Source organism: Apteryx rowi, unplaced genomic scaffold (assembly GCF_003343035.1).
Source record: "Apteryx rowi isolate R43461 unplaced genomic scaffold, aptRow1 scaffold_205, whole genome shotgun sequence".
NCBI classification, from domain to species: Eukaryota; Metazoa; Chordata; class Aves; order Apterygiformes; family Apterygidae; genus Apteryx; species Apteryx rowi.
This window is the reverse complement of record NW_020448364.1, coordinates 1,367,262-1,389,503: the sequence shown is the minus strand read 5'-3', so window position 1 is coordinate 1,389,503 and position 22,242 is coordinate 1,367,262. Positions and strand designations below refer to the sequence as shown.

The 22,242-nt window shown below is 49.6% G+C and overlaps 1 protein-coding gene across 1 annotated transcript; it reads left to right on the top strand.

Moving 5' to 3' along the window:
- The first annotated feature begins 1,158 nt into the window (after positions 1–1,158).
- Positions 1,159–14,192, top strand: MCM3 (minichromosome maintenance complex component 3). The gene is made up of 17 exons (XM_026063965.1): positions 1,159–1,393; positions 2,152–2,264; positions 2,877–3,085; positions 3,430–3,560; positions 4,276–4,514; positions 4,898–5,006; positions 5,813–5,966; positions 6,683–6,814; positions 7,289–7,497; positions 8,297–8,471; positions 9,123–9,249; positions 9,632–9,782; positions 10,063–10,203; positions 10,832–10,935; positions 11,253–11,335; positions 11,689–11,764; positions 12,166–14,192. The coding sequence occupies exons 1-17, from the start codon at positions 1,313–1,315 to the stop codon at positions 12,362–12,364; spliced, it is 2,433 nt and encodes an 810-aa protein (XP_025919750.1). The 5' UTR covers positions 1,159–1,312; the 3' UTR covers positions 12,365–14,192.
- Positions 14,193–22,242: the final 8,050 nt, after the last annotated feature.

Below are 22,242 nucleotides of genomic sequence, written 5' to 3'. Positions count from 1 at the left end.
AGGATTAGGCCCTAAAACTTTAGAAGGAAAAGCTGAACTTTCACTCTGATGCAGAATTAGGTGAAAAATCTGTGGGGTGAATATCTTCGAGGACTTGGGCTACATATATCCTAAACCACTCACAATAGTTACTAATAATATTTTCAATGCGTTTAGAGGGATCTGATCCAGAGGCATAAATGGTAAAGGGGAAACAGGGCAGCTATTGTTTCCTGCTCCTTTGTTCCAGGGACTTTGCAAGCTGGTGAATCGAAGCTGCTCCCCCTAGTGACCTCAGGCAGGAGGAATATTTGACGAGGYATTTTGCACAGCTAAACATACCCTGAGCGAGTATTTATTATCATCCCCAGCACAACTGTTTTCAGTTATAGCACTGTCTAGGGGACACAGACAAGTCTGCATGCCTTGCTGAATAAAATAGAGGGTTTCTAGCTTTTAATTCGTAATTCATTTTTAACCAACGGACTATCAGTTTAGATATTTATTTTCAAGGTGTACCAAAGAATATTTTTAACGGGGTATCAGCGAGCTTTTTGGATACCTGAAACTGAGAAGTGCAACTACCTCCCCTTTTCTGTGATTTCTGCCTGCGACACCTCCCCAAAACATGCTCGAACCTCGCCATTTCACTGCAAATTGCGCAGTATTTATTTATTTTATTTTTTTAATTTCAAGCCCTCAATTCTTGGACTCACGCCAGTAAAGAAGAATTTAAGCTGCCTCCTAAAAGGGAAAAAGAAACGCCCACTCTGCATGCTTCGGGGCGAAAACACGCGAAAATAGGTCTCCTCAAAATCCAAAAGGAAAATAAGTGAAAAAAGTTAAAAGTAAAAAAAAAAAACAAAAACCAAACTTCCTGTTCTCAGCGCGCCGCTGACTCCCAMCCCGCGGCGGCGCAGCTCCCGCGACCGCGCGGAACCCCCCGGCAGCCCCCCCCGCCCCTCCGCGCGCTGATTGGCCGGCGCCGTGGCGCGTCAGCTCCCGCGAATCCCTGCGCCTCTCGCATTGGCTGGCGGCTCGGCGGCGCGGGGCGGCACCGCCCAATGAGAGGCGGCGGTGGGAAGGAAGCGGAACCCCCCTCCCGCGCTGCAGCCCTGTGGTGGCGGGAAAGCGCGGTTTTGGCGCCAAGGGCGGAGCGTGTTCGGGCGCGATCGGCACCGGCGGAGCGCGGCGCTGCCGGCGCCGCTGCGGAGCGAGGTCTGCGCCCCGGGCCCTTACCCAGCGCCGTCCGTGCGCCCCCCGCCGCCCTCCTCCTCCCCCCCCTGCCCGGGGGTCTCGGCGGTCCGCCCGGCCTCTCGGTGCGGCGGGGAGCATGGCGGCCCCTGCGGGCGCGCTGGAGGACGCGGAGCTGCGAGAGGCGCAGCGCGACTACCTGGATTTCCTGGACGATGAGGTGAGGCCGGGAGAGGGGCTGCGTTGGAGGACGGGGGGGTGTTGCACGGAAGCGGGGTAGGGGCGGACCCTGGGGCACTTCCCTCCTTGTCCCCGGCACCCCTCCACCCTCCCCTGCGGCCCCGTTTTGGGATCCAGCAGCTGCAGCTCAGGGGCAGGCAGCAGCCGGCCGCGGGGGCTCTCCCGGGCCGACCCCCTGCCGCCCCGCTGCCTTGCTGCAGGCCGAGCGTGGGGGTCCCACCCGCGGGCGCTGGGCAAGGTGAGGGGCTGCTCTTCCCTTTAGGTGTGATGCGAAGGAAGAGCCAGCAAGCGAGTGCGTGGGCCGCCGCGGTGTGCGGGTACTGCCCAGGCACGCTTCCGCTGAGCTGCCTGGGTCGGCCCATGCAGGCGGGCTAGCGCACGCCTCTACTGTGTTTAGATTAAATGCAAGCTCAAAGTTGACTCAGACAACCTAGATCTGATGAGGATGGTTTCTAAATACAAGAATGTAAAAGACATCCATGAAGTCCTTGGGAAAGGAGGGTCCCTTACAGTATGTGGGAAGAACTGAACAAGTGCCCCAGTGGGACCCTTTCCTTATGATAAGCTGCTTTGACCCTGGGACCAGCTTCTTTAAAAGGCTTCAAGCAAGAGATGCTTTGCAGAAATTGTCTCCTTCGGGCTGCATTTGCATATATATATATATATATATATATATATATATATGATCATTTGCATATATATATATATGATCATTTAAAATGGGTATTTCTCCTGCAGGAAGATCAAGGGATTTACCACAGCAAAGTCCGCGACATGATCAGTGACAACCAGTACCGCCTCCTTGTCAACATCAATGACCTGCGGAGGAAAAACGAGAAGAGAGCCAGCCGGTTAGGGGGGCCTCTGATAAGCTTGGAGGGGTGTTGAGTGGGGTGGTGGGGCGCATCTCTGGCACCATGCAGATTTAGAAGTTTGACTCATTTTCTGTATATCGCGTTTGGCAAGGAAGGGCCAGACCTTGTCCTGTGGACCACAAGAATGCTTTGTAAAGATGGGCTTTGTCTTTTCCCCCATGACATCCATCCCTTCCAAAGCTTGCAAACCCTTGATTTGATTAAAAGCTGTTAGTTCTAGTATTTGCAGCAATCTGGGGTTGTTTGTGTGATATGAAATGTCTCCTTTTAGGATGCTAGTATTATTTTGGACCAGGCTTGCAAATCAGTTTAGGAACATGTGAGGTTTTGCAGGTATGTTTGGGCTGAGTCTACTCCTACAGCCTCTGGCTGTTAGTGGGAGTTGAGCTGACTATAAGGGAACTGATAAGCTTTTTTTTTTTTGTCTCGGCTTCCTAGTAAGCTTTCAGAGTGCATGGAGCCCTGGGAAAGCTTTGAGCGTTTTCCCAGATTTCCTGATGGAGAAAGGCAGAAGGGGGTTGCTAGCATGCCAGTAGCGCCTGATCCTTGCTGCTGAACTGACGGCATCATCACCTCCCCCTGTTCCAGGCTTTTGAGCAATGCCTTTGAGGAGCTGATGGCCTTCCAGCGCGCTCTGAAGGATTTTGTTGCCTCTGTTGACGCCACCTATGCCAAGCAATACGAGGACTTTTACATTGGGCTCGAGGGCAGCTTTGGTTCCAAGCAYGTGTCGCCCCGGACGCTGACCGCCTGTTTCCTTAGCTGCGTCGTCTGTGTGGAGGGCATCGTGACTAAATGTGAGTGTGGCGTATGACGGGGGGAGACCTGGATACCTGAGCTGTAGCTGTGCTGAGGGGCAGTGGGTTGAGGTATTTGCTGTGGAAGGGCTGTAGTTCATCCAGGAGCTGAGGTATGTCCTGGCAACGTGTGTGAGGGGGAACGTGGGACTCGGTACAAGTTCTGAATGTTGGGATGGTCTTTGATAACAAAGAACTTGGCAAATTCTGGCACAGAATAGACCCTGTCTATCAGCAGATGTCCCGAGTGCAGTTATGAGTGGAAATCCCATCAAGGATTGCTGGCTGACATATGGATGGGACTTTTCTTGCCCCAACTCTTCTCTCATTTCTTCCAAACCCAGGTTCTCTGGTTCGTCCAAAGATTGTCCGGAGTGTCCATTACTGCCCAGCTACTAAGAAAACCATTGAGCGACGATATACAGACATGACATCTCTGGATGCTTTCCCGTCCAGCTCTGTCTACCCTACAAAGGTGAGGTGAAGTGGCCTAATGAGAAGTGTCAGCAAACGCCTTGGGGGAGATCATGCTCTTTGTGAGCTGAGGGTCTCAAATCCCTGTGGATCTCTTTTTCCCTTTGCCTACATAGTCCAYGGAGTAGAGAAAAGAATGTGTGATGTGACAGACCCAGAGAGCTACAAGGAGCATTTAAAGAAAGTCTCTTTTAGACACATAGTCACCAGGCCAGCTTTTGTTTGGGAAGTTCAGATGTTAGTTATAATATTGCTTCTGCTGTGAGATGCTTAGCTGGTTTTTGTTAGGGGTTTGCAGCCAGTTTTCTTTCTGTTGGTRCCTGCGTTAGCATGGGCATGTCTGTGCTCTCCTGGAGGATGTATGCACCCTTGGGCAGAATGACTGGTCTGTATTTGGGAGTGGAAGGAGGTTTGACCTGAGCTATGTCCTCAGTGCCCATACTGTCTTCTGCATGGGTGATGTGTTATTGCTGCCTACATTAGCAACAGGCCTTGGAGAAACAGAGAGTACCAGCACTGTTGGGTGCTAACAGTGTTAGACCAGGGGGCTGTGGAGCTGGTGAACCCCAGATTCTGGCAGACTTCATTAAACAAGCCTTTTCAGTGGTCTTGGGCATTTTGGATGGTGCAGCCTGTCTTCTTGCTGCTCAGCTGACCTATCTTTCCAGTGCTCCTGAAAAATGATGCTGGTCTTATTATGGTCGTTCCTGCTCTAGGATGAAGAGAATAATCCCTTGGAGACCGAGTTTGGCCTCTCAGTCTACAAGGATCATCAGACCATCACCATCCAGGAGATGCCCGAGAAGGCACCAGCAGGGCAGCTGCCACGCTCTGTCGATGTCATTCTGGATGACGACCTAGTGGACAAAGTGAAGCCTGGGGACCGCATCCAGGTGGTCGGGACATACCGCTGCCTGCCAGGAAAGAAAGGGGGTTATACTTCAGGGACGTTCAGGTGAGTCTCCTTCTGGCTTGAAGGACAACTCCAGGCTGCTCACCCCTTTTCAGTAGGGTCCTGTCTTTGGCAGGTGAGATAGGGCAAGTAGATAGCCATCACAGAGCTGGGTTTGCTACTGGCTTCTGAGCATCAGTATTGAGTTGTAAAGTCCAGCTGTATGCAGAGATGGTTGGACACTCTTAAAGTTGCTCCAGTTGCTCTTAAAGTAGTCCAGTTAGACAGAGACAGAGGAGGACTGTAGTTCTTGGAGCTTTTCAGCCTTCCATGATGACTTTCTAGAGCAAATGGTGACCATGTGGAAATTTCTGTGGCACTGTTGCTGTGACCTGTAGGCTTCTCTGGGGTTTGCAGACCTGACCATGGCTGTCTKTCTTCTTCAGGACTATCCTCATTGCCTGTCATGTGAAGCAGATGAGCAAGGACATTCGGCCTCTCTACTCTGCTGCTGATGTGGCCAAGATCAAGAGATTCAGCAAGAGTCGCTCCAAGGTATTTAAATCTTACTTACGAGCCTGCCTTCTAGGCAGGCTTGTGTCCAAGCATGAGGTTTTGGCTATAGCAATTTTAAAGCTTGACATGTGGTTAAGAACGTGTCGTGTTCTCGGGTGGACTTTGAGTAAACTCTTCACTCCTCTTAGCAACGTTGCTGGATCTTCCACTTGCTTTCTTTGCGTTTTGCTCACACTGTTATCAAATTCTGGGAGGGTGGTTCTTGTTTGTTTTGGCTTGGTTTTGCTGCTTCTGTAATACTAGTAGAGCTTCCTGATTGTTGGCAGCACTGTGCATGGTTGTCCAGATGGAAATCTGTGTTTCCTGAATCTGCCAGCTGGTTGCCAGAGAAATAGTCTGTAGAAGAAATACCTTCCTCTCTTTCTCCTCAAAACCAAGAACAGAGTGATACCACAGTGTGGATCACCGATGCTCTGAAAGAAAACAGCAAAATCACAAGTCTTGGGCTAAGAAGGGAAAAGGAGGGTCCCCCAGCCTGATCCTGTGATCTAGCCTTTGCTTTGTATCTTGGAGAGGAGGATGCTTTGCACTTACTGGGTTTGCTGCTTCCAGTGCTTGCTGGGGTGACTGTGATGTAGGACATCAGAGCCATGGGCAGGATGATTGAAAGAAAACTCCAATAAATGTCTTCTGTTGTGTAAAAAAACTTTCACTAGTGTGGTTCTATGGTAGGAATAAACTCTTTTCTTGCATGGGTGTGCTCAAATAGAGTTGTAAAGAATTACTCCTTGTTCTTGTTTGCTGCTGTCTGTCTTATGGGCTGTGCTTTGCCTCTTCTGCCTTAGGATATCTTTGACCAGCTGGCAAAATCCCTGGCTCCCAGTATCCATGGGCATGAGTACATCAAGAAGGCCCTTCTCTGTATGCTGCTTGGAGGAGTGGAGAAAGTCCTAGAGAATGGGAGCCGCATCCGAGGAGACATCAACATCTTGCTGATAGGTCTGGAGATGCTGGGCAGAGGAACCCTAGGTTGGGTCTTGGGTGGGGGAGRGGTGAGATGAAGGGACCAGGAAAATGAAGGCCAGTCTTAGTTTCATAGAGTAGCTGAGGTTAGACCTCAGGAGGCCCATAGTCTGATGCTGTACACAGAGCAGAGCCAAGGTAGATCAGGTTGCTCTGGGACTTGTCCAGTTAGTTTTGAATGTCTCCAGGGATGGGATCCCAGAGCCTCTCTGGGCCTGTTTCCCTGTGCTTGACCACACTTAGAGGGATTTCCTATGTTCAGAGTTGCCCCTGATCCTGTCACCATGTGCCTCTTGGAGAAGTCTGGTTCCATCTTTTCTGTTTTCTCCAGTTAGGTGGTTGAGGAAGGCAAGGAGATCTTCCATTCACTTTCTTTTCTAAAGGCTAAACAACCTCTCCCCCTCACGCCCCCTCCCCCTTTTTTTTTCTTCATCTCTCCTCACTGGGGAGCCCCAAACGGGACACGGTAATGTGGTGTCACAAGTGCCAAATGGAAGACAAGGATCCCTTCCCTCGCCCTGCCAGCTGCAGTGTTGCTCAGACAGCCCAGGATACTGTTTGCTTGCTCTGCTGTCAGGGTGCGCTGCAGGCTGATGTTCAACTTGCTGCCCATCTGGACCTGTAGCTCTTTTTCTGCAAAACTACTTTCTTGGACAGTCAGCCCCGATTTAATGCAGTCTTTTCCATTTCAGGAGACCCTTCAGTTGCCAAATCTCAGCTGCTGCGGTATGTGCTCTGCACTGCACCCCGGGCCATCCCCACCACCGGCAGAGGCTCCTCTGGTGTTGGTCTGACTGCTGCCGTCACCACGGACCAAGAAACTGGTAAGGAGCGGGCTGGCTCCTGCTGGGAGCTGGCAGAGGCTTGCTGGCTGATGTTGAAGGTGATGCCAGGGTCTCTGCAAGATCCAGGATTACTCTTTGTTCTTCCTGCARTGGCACCTGTATGCCTTGCTCTGGCCAGAAGCTTTATGGCAACGATAATAGTGTTTAGGGRTATTATCTCTGCCTCTGTCAGGTGATGGTCTTCTCTTCCTTTTCTATGAGGTTCACCCCATTGGGGGCTGGCTGACAGCCAACAGGCTGGATCTTGTCCTCTTTCTCCTTGTAGGTCTGTTCTTCTTCCTCAGTGCCCTTCTGCCCTCAAGGAGGGTAGAAGATGCACAGGTCCAAGCCAAAACATCTGCTGCTGTTCAAGGCTTAGCCTAGTCACRGGGATGGAGGGATGGTGCAGCGGGTCATGGCAGGGGACAGACTTGTGGGGCTTGTTGAGTGATGGTTCACCCTTTTCCTTCCCAGGCGAACGGCGCCTGGAAGCAGGAGCCATGGTGTTGGCTGACCGGGGRGTGGTGTGTATCGACGAGTTCGACAAGATGTCCGACATCGACCGTACRGCCATACACGAGGTGATGGAGCAGGGCCGTGTCACCATCGCCAAAGCCGGCATCCACGCGCGGCTCAACTCCCGCTGCAGCGTCCTGGCTGCGGCTAATCCAGTCTACGGCCGGGTGAGTGGGGGTGAGGGCTGGGGTACGCTGGGTCCCTTCTGTGGGGAAGGCTGGTGGGAGCTATCTTCGTGGAAAAGGCCTCTCTTAAAAACCAAAAGATCCCCCCACAAACTAGGGACTCAGTTCTTACTGAGCTAATGGGACTGGGCTGTTTGGGGCAAAGACCTGGATGTTTAGTTGTTGCTGATTTTTCACAGTTGTCCCAGGAGCGAGAGGGGCTGATGGGGTTTCTTACCTTGTGCTCAAGTCCTTGAATGAGGCTTGTGGAGTTTCTTAACTCGGCTCAGTGCTGCCTGGGGATCTCAGTGCTCTGCCCCAGAGATGTGGGACTGGAGAGCAGCCAGAGCTGCTCTGGGCAGCCCAGTGAATCCTCAACCTGGGTCATGAGCTTTTGGGGAACTGTGTTGGGATGGCATCTCGTGGCTGGTGGTGCCCAGGTATTTATCCTGAGCTGGATATCCCAGCCTTGGCTGGGGGAAGCACAGCCAGGATGAGGGCAGTGGTGCTCAGCCTCTGGTGTGTAGCCTTCAATCTGGCTGTGACAGACCCTGAGAAGAGAGCACAAAAAAAACCCCATGGGTTTTTCTTGCAAATAAGAGCTTTAGCCRTCTTCCAGTATGGGGAAAATAGCCCTTTACTTCTGCAGCAGACTGGGTATTGCCTGGAGTTTGCAGGCAGCATCTGGCCACCTCTACATCCATCCTTTAAGGCCTGGCCTGGGGAGGTCCATCCAGTTCTCCTAATGGTTTACACTGGCCCAAGAGGGTCTCCTCTAACTCCTTGTCTCGACCTCTTGCAGTACGACCAGTACAAGACGCCCATGGAGAACATTGGCCTGCAGGACTCCTTGCTCTCCCGCTTTGACCTGCTCTTCATTGTCCTGGACCAGATGGACCCTGAGCAGGACAGGGAGATCTCGGACCACGTCCTGCGAATGCACCGCTACCGCAACCCCAACGAGCAGGATGGGGATGGTGAGTCGGCTCTTGCCGTCTGGGAGCCCTGGGCTGTCCTGCAGCTGGGGTTACTCTCTCCTTCTTGGCTGGGCAATAGGGAGCCCATGAGTTACAAGTTTTCTATGGCTGTGGTCACTTCCCTATTGCTTGCAGGCRAGAAGGGACTGGACCCTTGTTCCCTGTGGGATATTGAATATTGCTTTGCCGTGACCCTGAGGCAACGAGTCTCCGTCTGTCCTCTGTAGCTCACTGCCCAGCTCTGTCCCACCTGGCCGTGGCAGAGGCACCAGAGATAGCGGAAGGTTGGGGTTCTTGTGTTGAGGCACAACCCGAATGTCTTCGCTCCCTTTCCCAGGAGCTGGGAGCATGGGGAAAAGCGGCGTTATGTTGTTTTTTGTGAGAAAGGGAGCAGCACCGTGGTGCTGGAAGTCCTCGATGCAGACTCTTCTTCCCCAGGCTGTGAAACTGCCTTGCTGCTTGATCTTACCCTTCCCGCTGTCCAACCTCCCCACCTCATGGCCCCTGTTACCAACTGTTTGGGGCCGGTGTATGTGGTTTTGCTGAGTGCTATTAGCATGTGCCTTTTGGCCTGCTCACAGAAGACCGTTGTGGTCCAGTGGTACTGCAAGAGGCTAAAATCCTGTTCTCTGTAACCCTCCCTTTTCCCAGCCATGCCCCTGGGCAGCGCCGTGGAGATCCTGGCTACAGATGACCCTGACTTCGCCCAGGAGGAGGAACAGGAGCTCCAAGTGTATGAGAAACACGATGACCTCCTGCATGGGCCCCACCGGAGGAAGTGAGTTCCCTGTCCACAGCCCTGGTGGCTGCTCCTTCCTCTAGCTCTGCGGGGGGTTTCTGGCACGAGGAGCAAACTAAAAAATGTGCTAGATCTGGCATCCAGGTGGCAGCTGAGAGCGGGGGACAGTGATGCTGTAGATGATCCATGTGAAAATGTGTAGGCAGGATGTAAAGGGAGCTCTGAAACATGTCTACTCTGGGCAGCTGCTCTGAACTTGATTCCTAATGCCAGGCACCACCAAGAGCTTGGGGAATGTCTCCTAGAGCTGAATTTTCCTTGTACTAGGTAGCGCTTGCCCTTTTTCTGCGTGCAGCCCCATTTTTGCAGGCTGCCTTTGCTTATCCCTTTGGGGACATGGGTGTGTGTGTATCTCCCACAGAGAGAAGATCGTCAGCATGGAGTTCATGAGGAAATACATCCACGTAGCAAAGATCATTAAGCCCGTCTTGACCCAAGAGTCGGCAGACTACATAGCCGAGGAATACTCCCGCCTGCGCAGCCAGAACCAGATGAACTCCGACATCGCCAGGGTGAGCTCTGCCGTTGTGCTGCTTGTGATGGACAAGCAGCTTCCTCCCTCCCTCTAATGCCAGGAGGAGGGAAACTGAGGCAAATGCTCTCCTCTCCCATTATGGATATTTCCTGCCCTGGATGAGACGCCTTCTGGGGTTGCAAAGGGAGGCAAACCCAGGTGCTGATGTCCAGGCTACATGGGGTCCTGCCGGGCCCTGCACTGCATGGGGCCTCTTGGCAATCAAGCAGACCCTATGAGGACATGGTGCCTCACAGCCGTTTGCTCTCCATCCCCAGACCTCCCCAGTCACAGCCCGTACCCTGGAGACACTGATCCGCCTCTCCACGGCCCATGCGAAGGCCAGGATGAACAAGACAGTTGATCTTCAGGATGCAGAAGCAGCTGTGGAGCTGGTGCAGTTTGCCTACTTCAAAAAGGTTGGAGCCCGGCAAGGGGAAGGTGCCCCTTAGCAGCGGTGGGGTCCTGAAGGGATCATGGAAAGGGGGAGGTCTGGGCTCTGAACCTGGTGCAGGCTGAGCACCCGGGGTTGCTAGCACCTGGGCCATTTCTCAGTGCCAGCATGAGACCTGGGCTGCGGCGAGCTCTTGGCCCCACGTTGTGGTGTTAGCGCCTGAAAGGCAATGGCTGTCCCCCCCTCTGGAGTGCAGAGGGCTGGTGTCTGCCTGTCCGTGGCTGGGAAGGACACATGCTGGTGTGCCTTGTTGGTGACCCTGAAAATACCTCCAGGAAGCCTTGCCCTGCACCTCCCCTCCTGGCAATGGGCTGTTTGGAGTAAGGGGCTTGGGGACATGGCTGAGCCCTCGCCTAACTCACAGGCATGTGTGGGGGTGTGTGTTAGGCTCAGGCTGCTTCCCTGTGCAAGGGAAGGTTGGGCAAACAGGTCTCTTGGAGAGGACTGAAACCCTTTGGCTTGTTTAGTCGGTGAGGCCGTTTTGGAGGGAGGCAGGTCTGCTTTGGGAGCAGGCAGGAGCGATGCTCTGGGACAGCACAGGGATCCTACCTGCGTCAGAGGCAGGCTGAATCCTGCCTACCTTCATTGTACAGGTGCTGGAGAAAGAGAAGAAGCGCAAAAAGCAGGCGGAGGACGACTCGGAGACTGAAAAGGAGGAGGAGGATCAGCAGCCTGAGGAGGAGAGCAGGAAGAAAAGGTAGGAGCCTGAGCAAGGAGAAGGGGAGGTATTGCCCAAAGGTGCTGGCCTCTTCTGGCCAGTATAATTGCTGCCAGCAGGGGCAGGCTGACTTCCCTGAGGCTTGTGGTGGCAACTAGGTGAGCACCTGAATGCTTACATCAGATCCCCTGCTGTGCGTGGAGGTTTATGGCTGGATTGATGGCAGACAAGTTCTGGGTTTAACTGCAAGCCGCAGGTACCCTGTGTTGTCCGAGCTTGATGTTTCAAGGAGCTCTGTAGCGTTCCTGAGGTCTGTGATTCAGTGCAGGGAAGTGACCTTCTCTCTCCACACCCAGGAGGAAGAAGGCACGCTCAGGGGATGAAGGAGACTCCTATGACCCTTATGACTTCAGTGATGCGGAGGAGGAGATGCCAGAGGGTGAGTGCCTGAGATTTCACTGGCACATGGTTCTTTGAGGGTGCTGCTGCCTTCTGGGCTGGTGGGCTTGTGCACTGCAATGAGAAGTGACCCCATGCTGGGGCTGCTCGGGGTCCTTGGCACAGTGCAGTACCTGGAAACCCAGTGCTGCTCCAGCCGTGCTCTCCTTTTTCAGCTAGTGGATGGGCTGCCTCCATGTAGATCCTGCCAGAAGCCCCAGGCTGGGCTCCTTTCTCATCCGTCTGTAACTGAGCGCAGTAAAGCCTTTAGCACTGCAGTGGGGAAAGGGTTGTGTCAAGCTGCGGGTCTGCGTTTTGGCCAGGGTGAACGTAACTCTCCTCTTTCTGCTCCAGTCCAGGCACATACTCCCAAGACGCCCGAACCTTCGACTGCTGGTGAAGCAAAGAAGCCAGAGCTGGCTGACCCGAGGTGAGTGAGGGGCCATAAAAGCAGGGGGAGGAAGAGGAGGGATTTGTCTCTGCGCAAGCCTGTGCAGGGGCTGTAGCACAAGTAGAAACATAGATGTGGGGTAGATGATGTTCATGATGGTAATGTAGCAGGATTTTTTTTTTCCTCTGTAAGCTGAAAAATAGCTGGAATACCTGGAGTTGGTATCTCTGGGTCTGAGATGGGCTGTGTGGATGTAGCAGCTCGGTGGGCATAACCAGAGGTGCCAGGTCTTTAAAGCACACCCATGCTGGGTGGCAGATGCTCCCTGCTCCCATTTTGGCTCTCCTGCTGGGTGCTGCTTCTGGAACAACTCAGGACAGGGAAGGGAAGGACTTGCATTCAGTGTCTGATGTGAATTACTTCCCACCTTGCCTGCCTAGGTTGAAAGCATTCAAGGCTGCCCTTCTGGAGGTCTTCAAAGCTTCCCATGCCCAGTCCGTGGGCCTGAAGAGTGCAATGGAGTCCATCAACCAGGACAACCCTGAGCCCTTCTCACCAGCTGAAGTGAAGGCGGCGTTAGCCCACATGCAAGATGACAACCAGATCATGGTGTCTGATGACATTATCTTTTTAATCTGAGCCTCTAGGCAGAAGAGTCCAAATCCTCATGGACTTCTCTATCTGCAGACTTTTTATTTGCCTTCAGCCCCCTCCTGAATGCCTTGTCTGCCTGAGCTGGACTTTGGGGAGCTTGAGTCTGTGCACTTTACAGTCCTTGCTGTGCATTGCTGGCACCAAAAAGGCCAGGAGCTCCGAAAGCTCTCCTAGTGTCGCTGCCTCCAAACTGGAGTACTTTAGGAGAGGTTTATTTTTGCAAGTAACAAAAAGAAAAATTTTTGTGCAAATTATTGATCTTAATGTATTGTTTTTAGCTTTGGTCTTGGTCATACGCAAGCTCAAGAGGTCAGCCTGATTTTACTTGAGGCTGTCTGATTTTAATGCAGGGCTCCTGTCTGCAGGCAGCTGCCCACATAAACCTATGTTTTCATGATGAATGGAGACTTACCAGGCTGGAAGCAGTCTATTTGCCTCCCACTTTTTTTATCAGTGCGTAAAACACAGGCTTTTTGTTTTCTCGCTGTAACCATGCACAAGCTCACCAGCTGGTGATAATGGTTTCAGCCTTCAAATAAAAAGGATTTGGGAATCCAGTGCTCAATAGCAGTGGTGGCATAAGCTCACCAGCTGTTGATAATGGTTTCGGCCTTCGAATAAAAAGGACTTAGGAGTCCAATGTTCAATAGCGGTAGTGGTAAGAAGTGATATTGAAGCTCCACTCTTGGTAGTGAAGCTTTTTTTTTTTTTTTTGCCCCCCTTTTTTTTTTTAATTTTCCCCAATTACATAAACTAGATCTGCTTGTCTTGCAGGTAAAGACGGTCATCCCTAATGCCTGCACTTTCTCAGCTGTGCCATCCAGTCTCTTTCAACACTGGTTTCCTAACTGGCTCATAGAGGACAGTTTCTGGTGATGCAGGAGCAAGTACAGTCCCGCCTGCTTTGCACTGATGGCTCAGTTTGATTTCTAGATTTTTGCAACCCTGCTGGGAATTTCAGCCCTGAGCAGGTAGGAGGGACCTGGGACATGTAGAATAGGTCTCCAGTCTTTTATGGCTGCAGCAGTTGCAAGGGAGGGCTTATTTAGGTGTTTGTGGGTTTTTTTTGTTTTTTGTTTTGTTTTTTTTCCTTGTTGAATTCCCTGAACCTCTTCCTGGGTTCTCTAGTCTGAAATCTCTCCTCTATGAATATAGCAGGACCCACCGCAAAAGGGAAACCTTTTGTAGCAAAGAAAGGTCAAGTTTTTAAGAAGTACTCCCAGTCTGCGAAAGCTGTTAGGACCTGGGCTCTTAAATCGCCTGCAAGTCCTGACTAAATCACTGCACATTTCCTTGTGTTAACGTGGAAGGTAACCTCAAGCTACCGAGACTATAAAAGCTTTCCCTCATTTTTGGATGATCTGTTTAACTGTCTTGCTTTTGGGGAATGTGTAGGTGGCCAATTCTCGGAGCAAGACTCTATTACTAGAAACTAGCAAACTCGCGTGGCCAGGGACGGCTTTCAAAAAGAGCTGAATGCACAGTGACTCCTCTCTCAGCTGCTCATGAGGCCAGAACTGTCGAAGAGTCGGAATTATTTTTTGTTTGTTTTTTTTTTTTTGTTTTTTTTTTTGTCCTAGTGAATAAAAAGTTAACCTTTGGACAAGGTCCTGAGCAGCACAGGCTGTTTGCTGTGGCCCTTGCCTGTCTCGGGGTGTCTGTCTCACATACTTAGGCAAATGAAACAGAGCATCTGCCCCAGGATTTTCTGTGTCAGTGATGCCATAAATATTTACTTGAATAATAAAATGTGTCTAGATACTATTTCTCCCAGGGTTTACTGCTTGCTTGGATTTAGATTGTTCCTGTTTCTGGGCACAAGACTTGGTTGTCTCATGAGGACCTGCACTGCTATAAAAAGCCTTCAAGGAGCTGCCTGCCCCTCTCGGTTCAGGGATGGTTTAGGGMATGTCCTCCTGCAGCAGTGCCTTTGCAGAAGGCCTCAGTGAGCCAACAACATGGGAAGGAGCTCTGCAGTGGACCCTGCCCCTTCACCAGTGGGACGCTGGACCCTGCATCTCCCCTTCTCCAGAAGGGCTTCTCGTTCCCTTTTTTTCTGCGAATGGATCAGACTKGCTGAGTCAAGAGCCCCATTTTGAGCCCCCTATACCCAACATGGCTGTGGCAGCAGATTTTCGGGTTTGTAGGGGATTTTGTACGCTTGTGGTCCTTCAGCTTCTTAAGCATCTTGCTGGATGTATCACACTTCTGCAGTGTAAGTTTGGGCTTATAGCCAGTGTCTGGTCCTCAAAATGGCAGAGACTGAATGTGAGTTAAACACACAGATGGCTAGAGTTGTTCGGTCCAAGTGGTTTTCTTACCCAGCTCACATCCTGAACTTCTGGGGACTGGGGAAAAAGTTAGGACTGAGCATTTGGCTCTTGCATCGCCAACCCCGTGGGAGCTCCATGCTGCAAAGCTCTCCGGGCAGGAGCAACGGGCCAAGTGTACCTGGGCATCTTCTGCAGGATGTAGGTGGTGTTCTCTTAGGCTGAATCATGCTCGAGTAAGAGATTTGATTTTTAAACTGTGCCACCGCAGCAGGAAACTTGCAGTTGTAGGTAAAATTCAGCAAATAAAAATAGAAATCTACTATTAACCTTGTCTATCTGGGCTGAAGTTGCACAAAGGAGCTGAACTGGAGCGGGCCAGCCACAAAAGGTCCCAAAGGTCCATAACTGCTGTCGTCTTTAGCTGGTGCCCTCCATCCTGAAGTAGAGCTGATCCCTAGCATAATTTYTCATCGTTTATTTTTCAGTTTTAACTCAAGACTTATTTATTGCATCTACAGCTTTTTGAGCCTTTGCCAACATTTTCTGGTATAAGGACCCTCTCTCTGATCAAAATCCAAACTGGGTCGGGCAACCTGAGCCTTGGCCCCCTTGCTGCCCTCTCCAAGTGCCATAGCCTTAAAATCAGTAAGAGGGGTGTGTGTGGGTGTGTGTTTTGTTTGTTTGTTTTTCTTCAAAATATGATTAGGGCCGACTGAAGTATGGCTTGCACAGGGACATCAAAGTTCTGATACTGGGGTTATTTCATTGTCAGTAAACTCCACCATGCCAGGACCTGATTTCAGACCCTGAGGCCCAGGCCAGCATGTGTTTGCACAGCTAATCTCTTTTCCCCTCCAAAAACAGTAGCTGCACTGTATGCAAAGGGTCTCTGTCCCTGCCAAGTCTTGAGATGCCCCTGGGTTAGGGCTAGTTGGCCAAACCATGCCAGCAGTGTAACATCYCATATCGGGACCAATTCTCTGGCCCATCTATTTAGGTCCAACCCAAATGCCTTAAAACCCGGCTCTGGAAGAACCATTCCTGTCCCTGTCTCTGCTCTCTTCTACCTKCAGGTTTAGCTTCAGAGGCACCTGGCCCTGAAGGATCCACTGGTCACACCCACAAGCTCCAAAYCCTCAGGAAATCCCAAAAGACAGCTCTTCTGCAAGATTTGTGTTCTCTTACTCTTCTCAGAGTCTCCCCCACTAGTATAAATCTGAGGTGCTCTGTTGGATTTCATATTTACAGACAAGGAGGGGCTAGTTGGACATGTGAAAGTKGGGGGCAGCCTTGGTTGCAATGACCATGAGATGGTAGAGTTCAGGATGCTGCAAGGAGGGAGCAGTGCAAAAAGCAGGATCACAACCCTGGACATCAGGAGAACAGACTTTGATCTGTTCAGGGACCAGCTTGGAAGAATCCTATGAGATACGGCCCTTGAGGAAAGAGCAGTCCAAGAGAGCTGGCTGATATTCAAGGATCACCTCTTCCAAGCTCATGGAATGGTCCATCCCAACAAGCAGGAAATCAAGCAAAGGTGGCAGGAGGCCTGCATGGATGAATAAGGAACTTCTGGCAAAAGTCAGACATAAAAAGGAAGTGTACAAGAAGTGGAAGCAGGGACAGGTGTCTTTGGAGGAATATAGAGACGCTGAGCATGTAGGGATGGGGTTAGGAGAGCTAAAGCCCACCCAGAGTTGAAACCAGCAGGGGACATGAAAGGCAATAAGAGAGYCTTCTACAAATACATTAGCAGCAAAAGGAAGGCTAGGGAAAATGTGGGCCCTCTGCTAAATGGGCCAGGGGCCTGGTGACAAAGGTCACAGAAAAGGCTGAGGTACTGAATGCCTTCTTTGCTTCAGTCTTTRCTGATAAGACTGGCCTTGAGCAATCCTAAGGGGAAGTCCGGAGCAAGGAAGACTTACCATTGGTGAAGGAGGATCAGGTTAAGAAATGCTTAAACAAACCGGACATAGACAAGTCCATGGACCCTGATGGGAYGCAGCTCCATGTGCTGAGGGAGATGGCCAATGTCCTTGCAAGGCCACTCTCAATCATCTTTGAAAGGTCATGGTGATCACAGGAGGTGCCTGAGGACTGGAAGAAAACAAATGTCACCCCTATCTTTAAGGAGAGCAAGAAGGAGGATCTTGGAAACTACAGGCTGGTCAGCCTCACCTCAATCCCTCGGAAGGTGATGGAGCAACTAATCCCAGAAAAACATTTCCAGACGTGTGAAGGACCAGAAGGTTGCTGGGAATAGTCAGCCTGCATTTACGAAGGAAATCATGCTTAACCAATCTGATAGACTTCTATGATGAGACGATTGGCTTGTTGGATGAGGGGACAGCAGATGTTGCTTATYTGGACTTTGATAAGACTTTTGACAGTCTCCCATAAAGTTCTCATAGACAAGCTTATGAGCTACATTAGGCTTCCTGGGCTACATTAGGAAGAGTGTTTCCAGCAGGTTGATGGAGGTGATCTTTTCCCTCTGCTCAGCCCTGGTGACATTCATCTGGAGTGCTGAATACAAGACTAGGCTCCCCAGTACAAGGAAGATGTGGGCCTACTGGAGTGAGTCCAGTAAAAGACCACTAAGATGAGATGATGAAGGGACTGAGGCATCTGTCATATGAGGACAGGCTGAGAGAGCTGGGACTTTTGCCTGGAGACAAGAAGGTGCAGGGGCTATCTTATCGATGTGTATAAATATCTGAAGGGAGGGTGTAAAGAAGGTGGGCACTACTGAAAAGTCTGGCTCCAGTGATAGGATGAGAGGCTCAGCTCCTCCAGTGCAGACTTCACAGGTATTGCTCTCTGGTAAAGCTGTTTGCTCACTGATAAAGGTTTTGTCAGACCAGTTTTGGACCTTACAAGCCCCACTAAGTTGTGGCATTGCACCAGCGTAGTGTCTTTGTTCAAACCTACCTTCATCTCTGGTTTAGGTTCTCGATTACAGTGGGAGATGATAACCTCCAGCTCTGGGATGAGGGGTACATGAGGATGGGAATATATTAAAATATCGCAAGCTGATTCTCCAGAACTCCTTTGCTAAAGCCTTATGTCAACAGTCACAATGCAGAAAACTAGTTTTGCGAAGAGACAAAAAAAGAGCGTGTGTAAAAGGTGCTTGGAAACTTGAACAAGAGTTTGTGTGGCATCTTTTTTGCTGAGGGACATCTGCAATATACCCCTTTAAAGCCACTCCTAATCTCTACGGAATCCTCCTGCCCACAAAGAAAAAGAAATCAATGATCCTCCTATTTTAGAGCCAGTGTATCATAAGATTTTTTCCAAACAAATAACAAAGTGGGAGGTATTCTCCATGGGTGTATTCTGTTTGTTTAGCTGRTTCAAAAGTGTTAAGATCTCTAGTAAAGACAGTGGCTGCATTAACCAATTCCCCGGTCTCTGCAACAAATATTTATTATTAGTCTTTTGAGTGATATGGTCATCCCTAAAAACAGCTGCATGCTGTTCCCCATTTACTGCCTCGTTTCAACTCTGGGTCAGATTGTTCTCARTAGAAAGTCCAGTTGCTGGACTTGCAAATTCTGTTGGGGTCTGAAAGTTGAAGTATGTATTTCATGGTCAAACTTCAGTGTCCCAAGCAGAGCTACCCCTGAAGGTACTGGTTAGATGTGGATCACTGAGATGAGAGAAGGTGGAAGTGGGAAGGAGAAAGTACGTAATTCTAAATTTCAAAACAAGTTGGTCAAGTCTTTCTTTATTTTGACCCTCTACAAAGATTGACGAAACAATTTTAATAAAAATACGTTTATTTCCCCCAGGTTCCCCCAGCTACAGATCCACCTGGATGAAAAAAAAAGTCAAATTTCTAGAGAAAAGTTAATTAAGCATTTTTACCCTTTTTTGCTTTATTTTTAAGGCAGTTTTACTTTCTTTTTTCTTCTTCTTCTTCTTCTTCTTCTTCTTTTTTTTTTAACATCAGACAAGAGAGAAGAAGAAATCAGCCCAGATCAAAAAGCACATCAGTTCTCTTTGTGGTTTGAACAGTGAAGATGATATGGGGAAAAGCCCTTCAGTGATGTTTCCTTTAGACCCTAGCCTTTCTAAAAGGTTTGGGGGAGGGCTCCTGGCTTCAAACCAGGTTTTGGTGTGCTTCACTAGTAAATCTGAAAAGAAAAAAAACAAAACATATATATATATTTACACACACACACACATATATATATATATATATACTTTGAGCTTTGTAACTGCCGAATACCCAGTATAGGGTGAGGGTTTCCACGTAGTAGATCCAATTGTTTAGCGAGACATAGGGGCAGGGTGCATCTGGGCATGCGTAAGAGATCGCCACCACAGTCTACATCGAGAACTTTCCTGCTGCAGCATCACTGTTTTCCAGGTGTTTTCTCCCTTTTTAACCCGCCAGTTTTTAAAAGTGTACTCGGCACCATGCCTGGGAGGTTTGTTCTTTCTTTTTCTTGCCATGAGATGGATATAACCCTGAGCCTTATAGTATCCTTATAGCCAAACTGATGAGATAYGGACAAGATAAGTGGGTGGTTAAAGAGAATGAAAGTTTTGTGGTAGAAAAAGACGTGGGGTTCCTGGTGGACAGCAAGTGGACCATAAGACAGTAACGTGCCCTTGCAACAAAGAAGGCCAGTGGTATCCTGGGCTGCGTTTTCAAGAGTGCAGCTAGCAGAGTGAGGGAAGAGAGGCTTTATAAAGCCCTTTTGAGACCCCGTCAGGAGTGTTCTGTCCAGTCAGGGGCTTCCCAGTACAGGAAGACACTGACGTACTGGAGCAGGTACAGTGAGGGCCACCAGCATGGTCAGGGGGATGGAGAACATGACATGAGGAGAGGCTGAGAGAGCAGGGTCTGTTCAGCCTTTAGAAAAGAAGGTGAATGAAAGATCTCCTTGCTCTCCCCCACTACCTGATGGGAGGTAGTAGAGATGATGGTGACAGACTCTTCTGAGAAGTACATGGTGGTTGGACAAAATGCAACAAGCACAAGCTGAAACGCAGGAATTTCCAGTTAGATAACAGGAAAAAAAACATCTCACCATAAGGTTGGTCAGACATTGGGACAGGAGCCCAGAGAGGCCCCATCCCTAGAGATATTCAAAATTCTGCTGGACATGTCCCAGAGCAATCTGATTTAACTTTGAGCAGAGGTTTGGACCATAGACCTCCAGAGGTCCATTCCCATCTAAAATATTCTATGATTCTATTGTGAAAATATGTGGTATCACAAACSAACCAAACAAAAAATCCTCACCAGTTTAACTTTAGTAATCTGACAGAGCTGTCAATCACCATCACATGAAGGAAGCATGTTTTGTTGAATCAGCWGCATTCTGGAGATTGGCAAGTAAGACCCTGACTCCTGCTACTCAAAATGCTCTACCCCMCAGGTTGGAGAAAGGATCTTTCTTACTCCAGATGTAGATTTTGGTCTGCATCTTGGTGTGGAAACACGTGACATGATTAGAGATCAGAGCCCTGCTTTTTTAGGACATTGAATAACAAACAGGACAAAATACAGGATAAAAAGCCAGGGCTAGTCTCCTGACTGTTGAATTTCTCTGAGTTGAGCAACACATTGTAATTTATGTTGTTTCCTCTGCCTGTGAAAGTCACCAAGTCGTGCAACACCAGAGGATTCCTACTGCCTGGAACATGAACCTCTTGCAACTTAAATGAAAAGAGCAGCTACAGGGAGCAATGTGCTTCTTTGTCTACGTGACATCAAAATGTCACATCCAAAACTATTCCCATAATTTCCAGGTTTGGGAGCTGTGGAAACCCTGGATGCTTTGGAAAAAAAAAACAAAAAACAGAAACCTGGAAACTTGACCTCACATATGTTGTTTCCACAAATGCCAGAGGTAGCCCCATATTTTCTGGRAAGGGAGAGACTGGGCCTGATATGAAGTTGTTGGTGTTTAGCCGAGTAATCTCTCTGATAATAGCTACCAAYGAGTTTGACTATTAGCAATATTTCTGAGTCATCACGAATTCCTAAACACCATCTTCTGTTTAGACTGTCTCCTGTACATAATTTCCCTCGACCACAACAAGGAGAGTTACTGCATCAAAACAGCCTTTCTCTTCTGRAAAGGTACCTGGGCATTTATTAAAGCTCCCAGGCAGTTTCTGCTGCTCTGAAATTGCCTTGTTGTAGGAGTGGGGTTTTTTTGTTGCTTCCTTGCTCTCTTCCCACTGCTCGCTGACTTTTGCAGGCTGGTCCTCTCAGCCGGTCACAGCTGAGAGCAGTGAGGGCATTTGGAAAGAGTGGCTCCGTGGAGCCATCTCCCATTCCCCAGCTGGTATGTCCTTTGTTCCTGTTTTCCTGTCTTTACAGCCGTGAGGACTGCTAATACTGTACCTCCCATGACAAGACACCAGGAGGAGCTCCAGGGTAGGTAAATCTGGCTTTTTTTACTATCTTCTTGCTTACCAGGGTATGATGTAGCTATCTACCCTCTTGTGTGCTGCTAGCCACCTCAGTATATCCTTCGTAATTGCTAAGGCCCTTCGGAGAGGGGAGTCTTTCCTGGTATACATATATATTTAAAAAAAAAAAATCCTGATCCTTGGAGGTAAGTTGACCTGACTGGTAGGTCCATGGTTGCCTAGTGCCTCCAGATGCTCCCTGTAGGGCTTGAGGTTATCAGCTTTAGATGAAAAAGGCACATGGCTTCCTTCTCCCCACCAAAGGAGRTCAGATAAAGGGTGCCATGTGGGGCTGGTGAATCTCTGTGGTAGTGGGTGGGAGAGCAGTAGGGAGAAGTAGGAGGCAGAGGAGCAACATCAGCTTGCCAGCCACCAAGTTGAGAAAATTGTCCTGGCAAGGTGTGTTCAACTAGCCCTATGGATGGAAGACCTGGACCTACAAGTCCCAAAGCCAGAGAGGTTCATGACAACCATTCCTACTAAGTTGGATCTAATGTTGAAATTGGCCTTTCACTGAGGAGGGGTTCAGACCAGAGGCCTTCATAGGTCTCTTCTGACCTAAATTAATCCATGATTCCTGAAAGGTGTCAGTGGGAGCTGGTGACTTCTTTCGGAGGAGATAGAGGGAATCCATCTGCCTACCCAACACTGCCTCTGGAAGTGAGTCTGARTCTGCAACGTTATCARAGATAATCCAGGTCTTGGATGCTCRTCCACATGGGCACTGAAGCAATATCTRCACTAATAAATTAAACAGTGCCAGGGCACAGACTTGGGGCACTGCAACTCACCTGCCTATATTAATGGCTTAGTACCTGGCACAGTTTTGACTGGTTTAGCTGGCCCTCTCCTGAACAATTTTTGGCCATGATTCAGGAGTTTGCATGGGCCAATGAGCATTCCTAGGAGGCAGTTCTGATATGACCACCTTGTTTTGGAGGCTGGGAGATAACGGTAGGGACATGGCCAGACCTGCAAGTTAGTTTCAGTTCCAGAGAACAAACTCTGCCACTATTTAGTTTACTAGTATGTAAACTAGTATATATGAGTTTGTAGTCTAAGGACTTGAACAATGAAGAATACACACTACTGGGAATGAGGGAAGAGGGCTGGAAGCTTTCTGAGGGATATCCCACACATGATTAGAAAATTGAT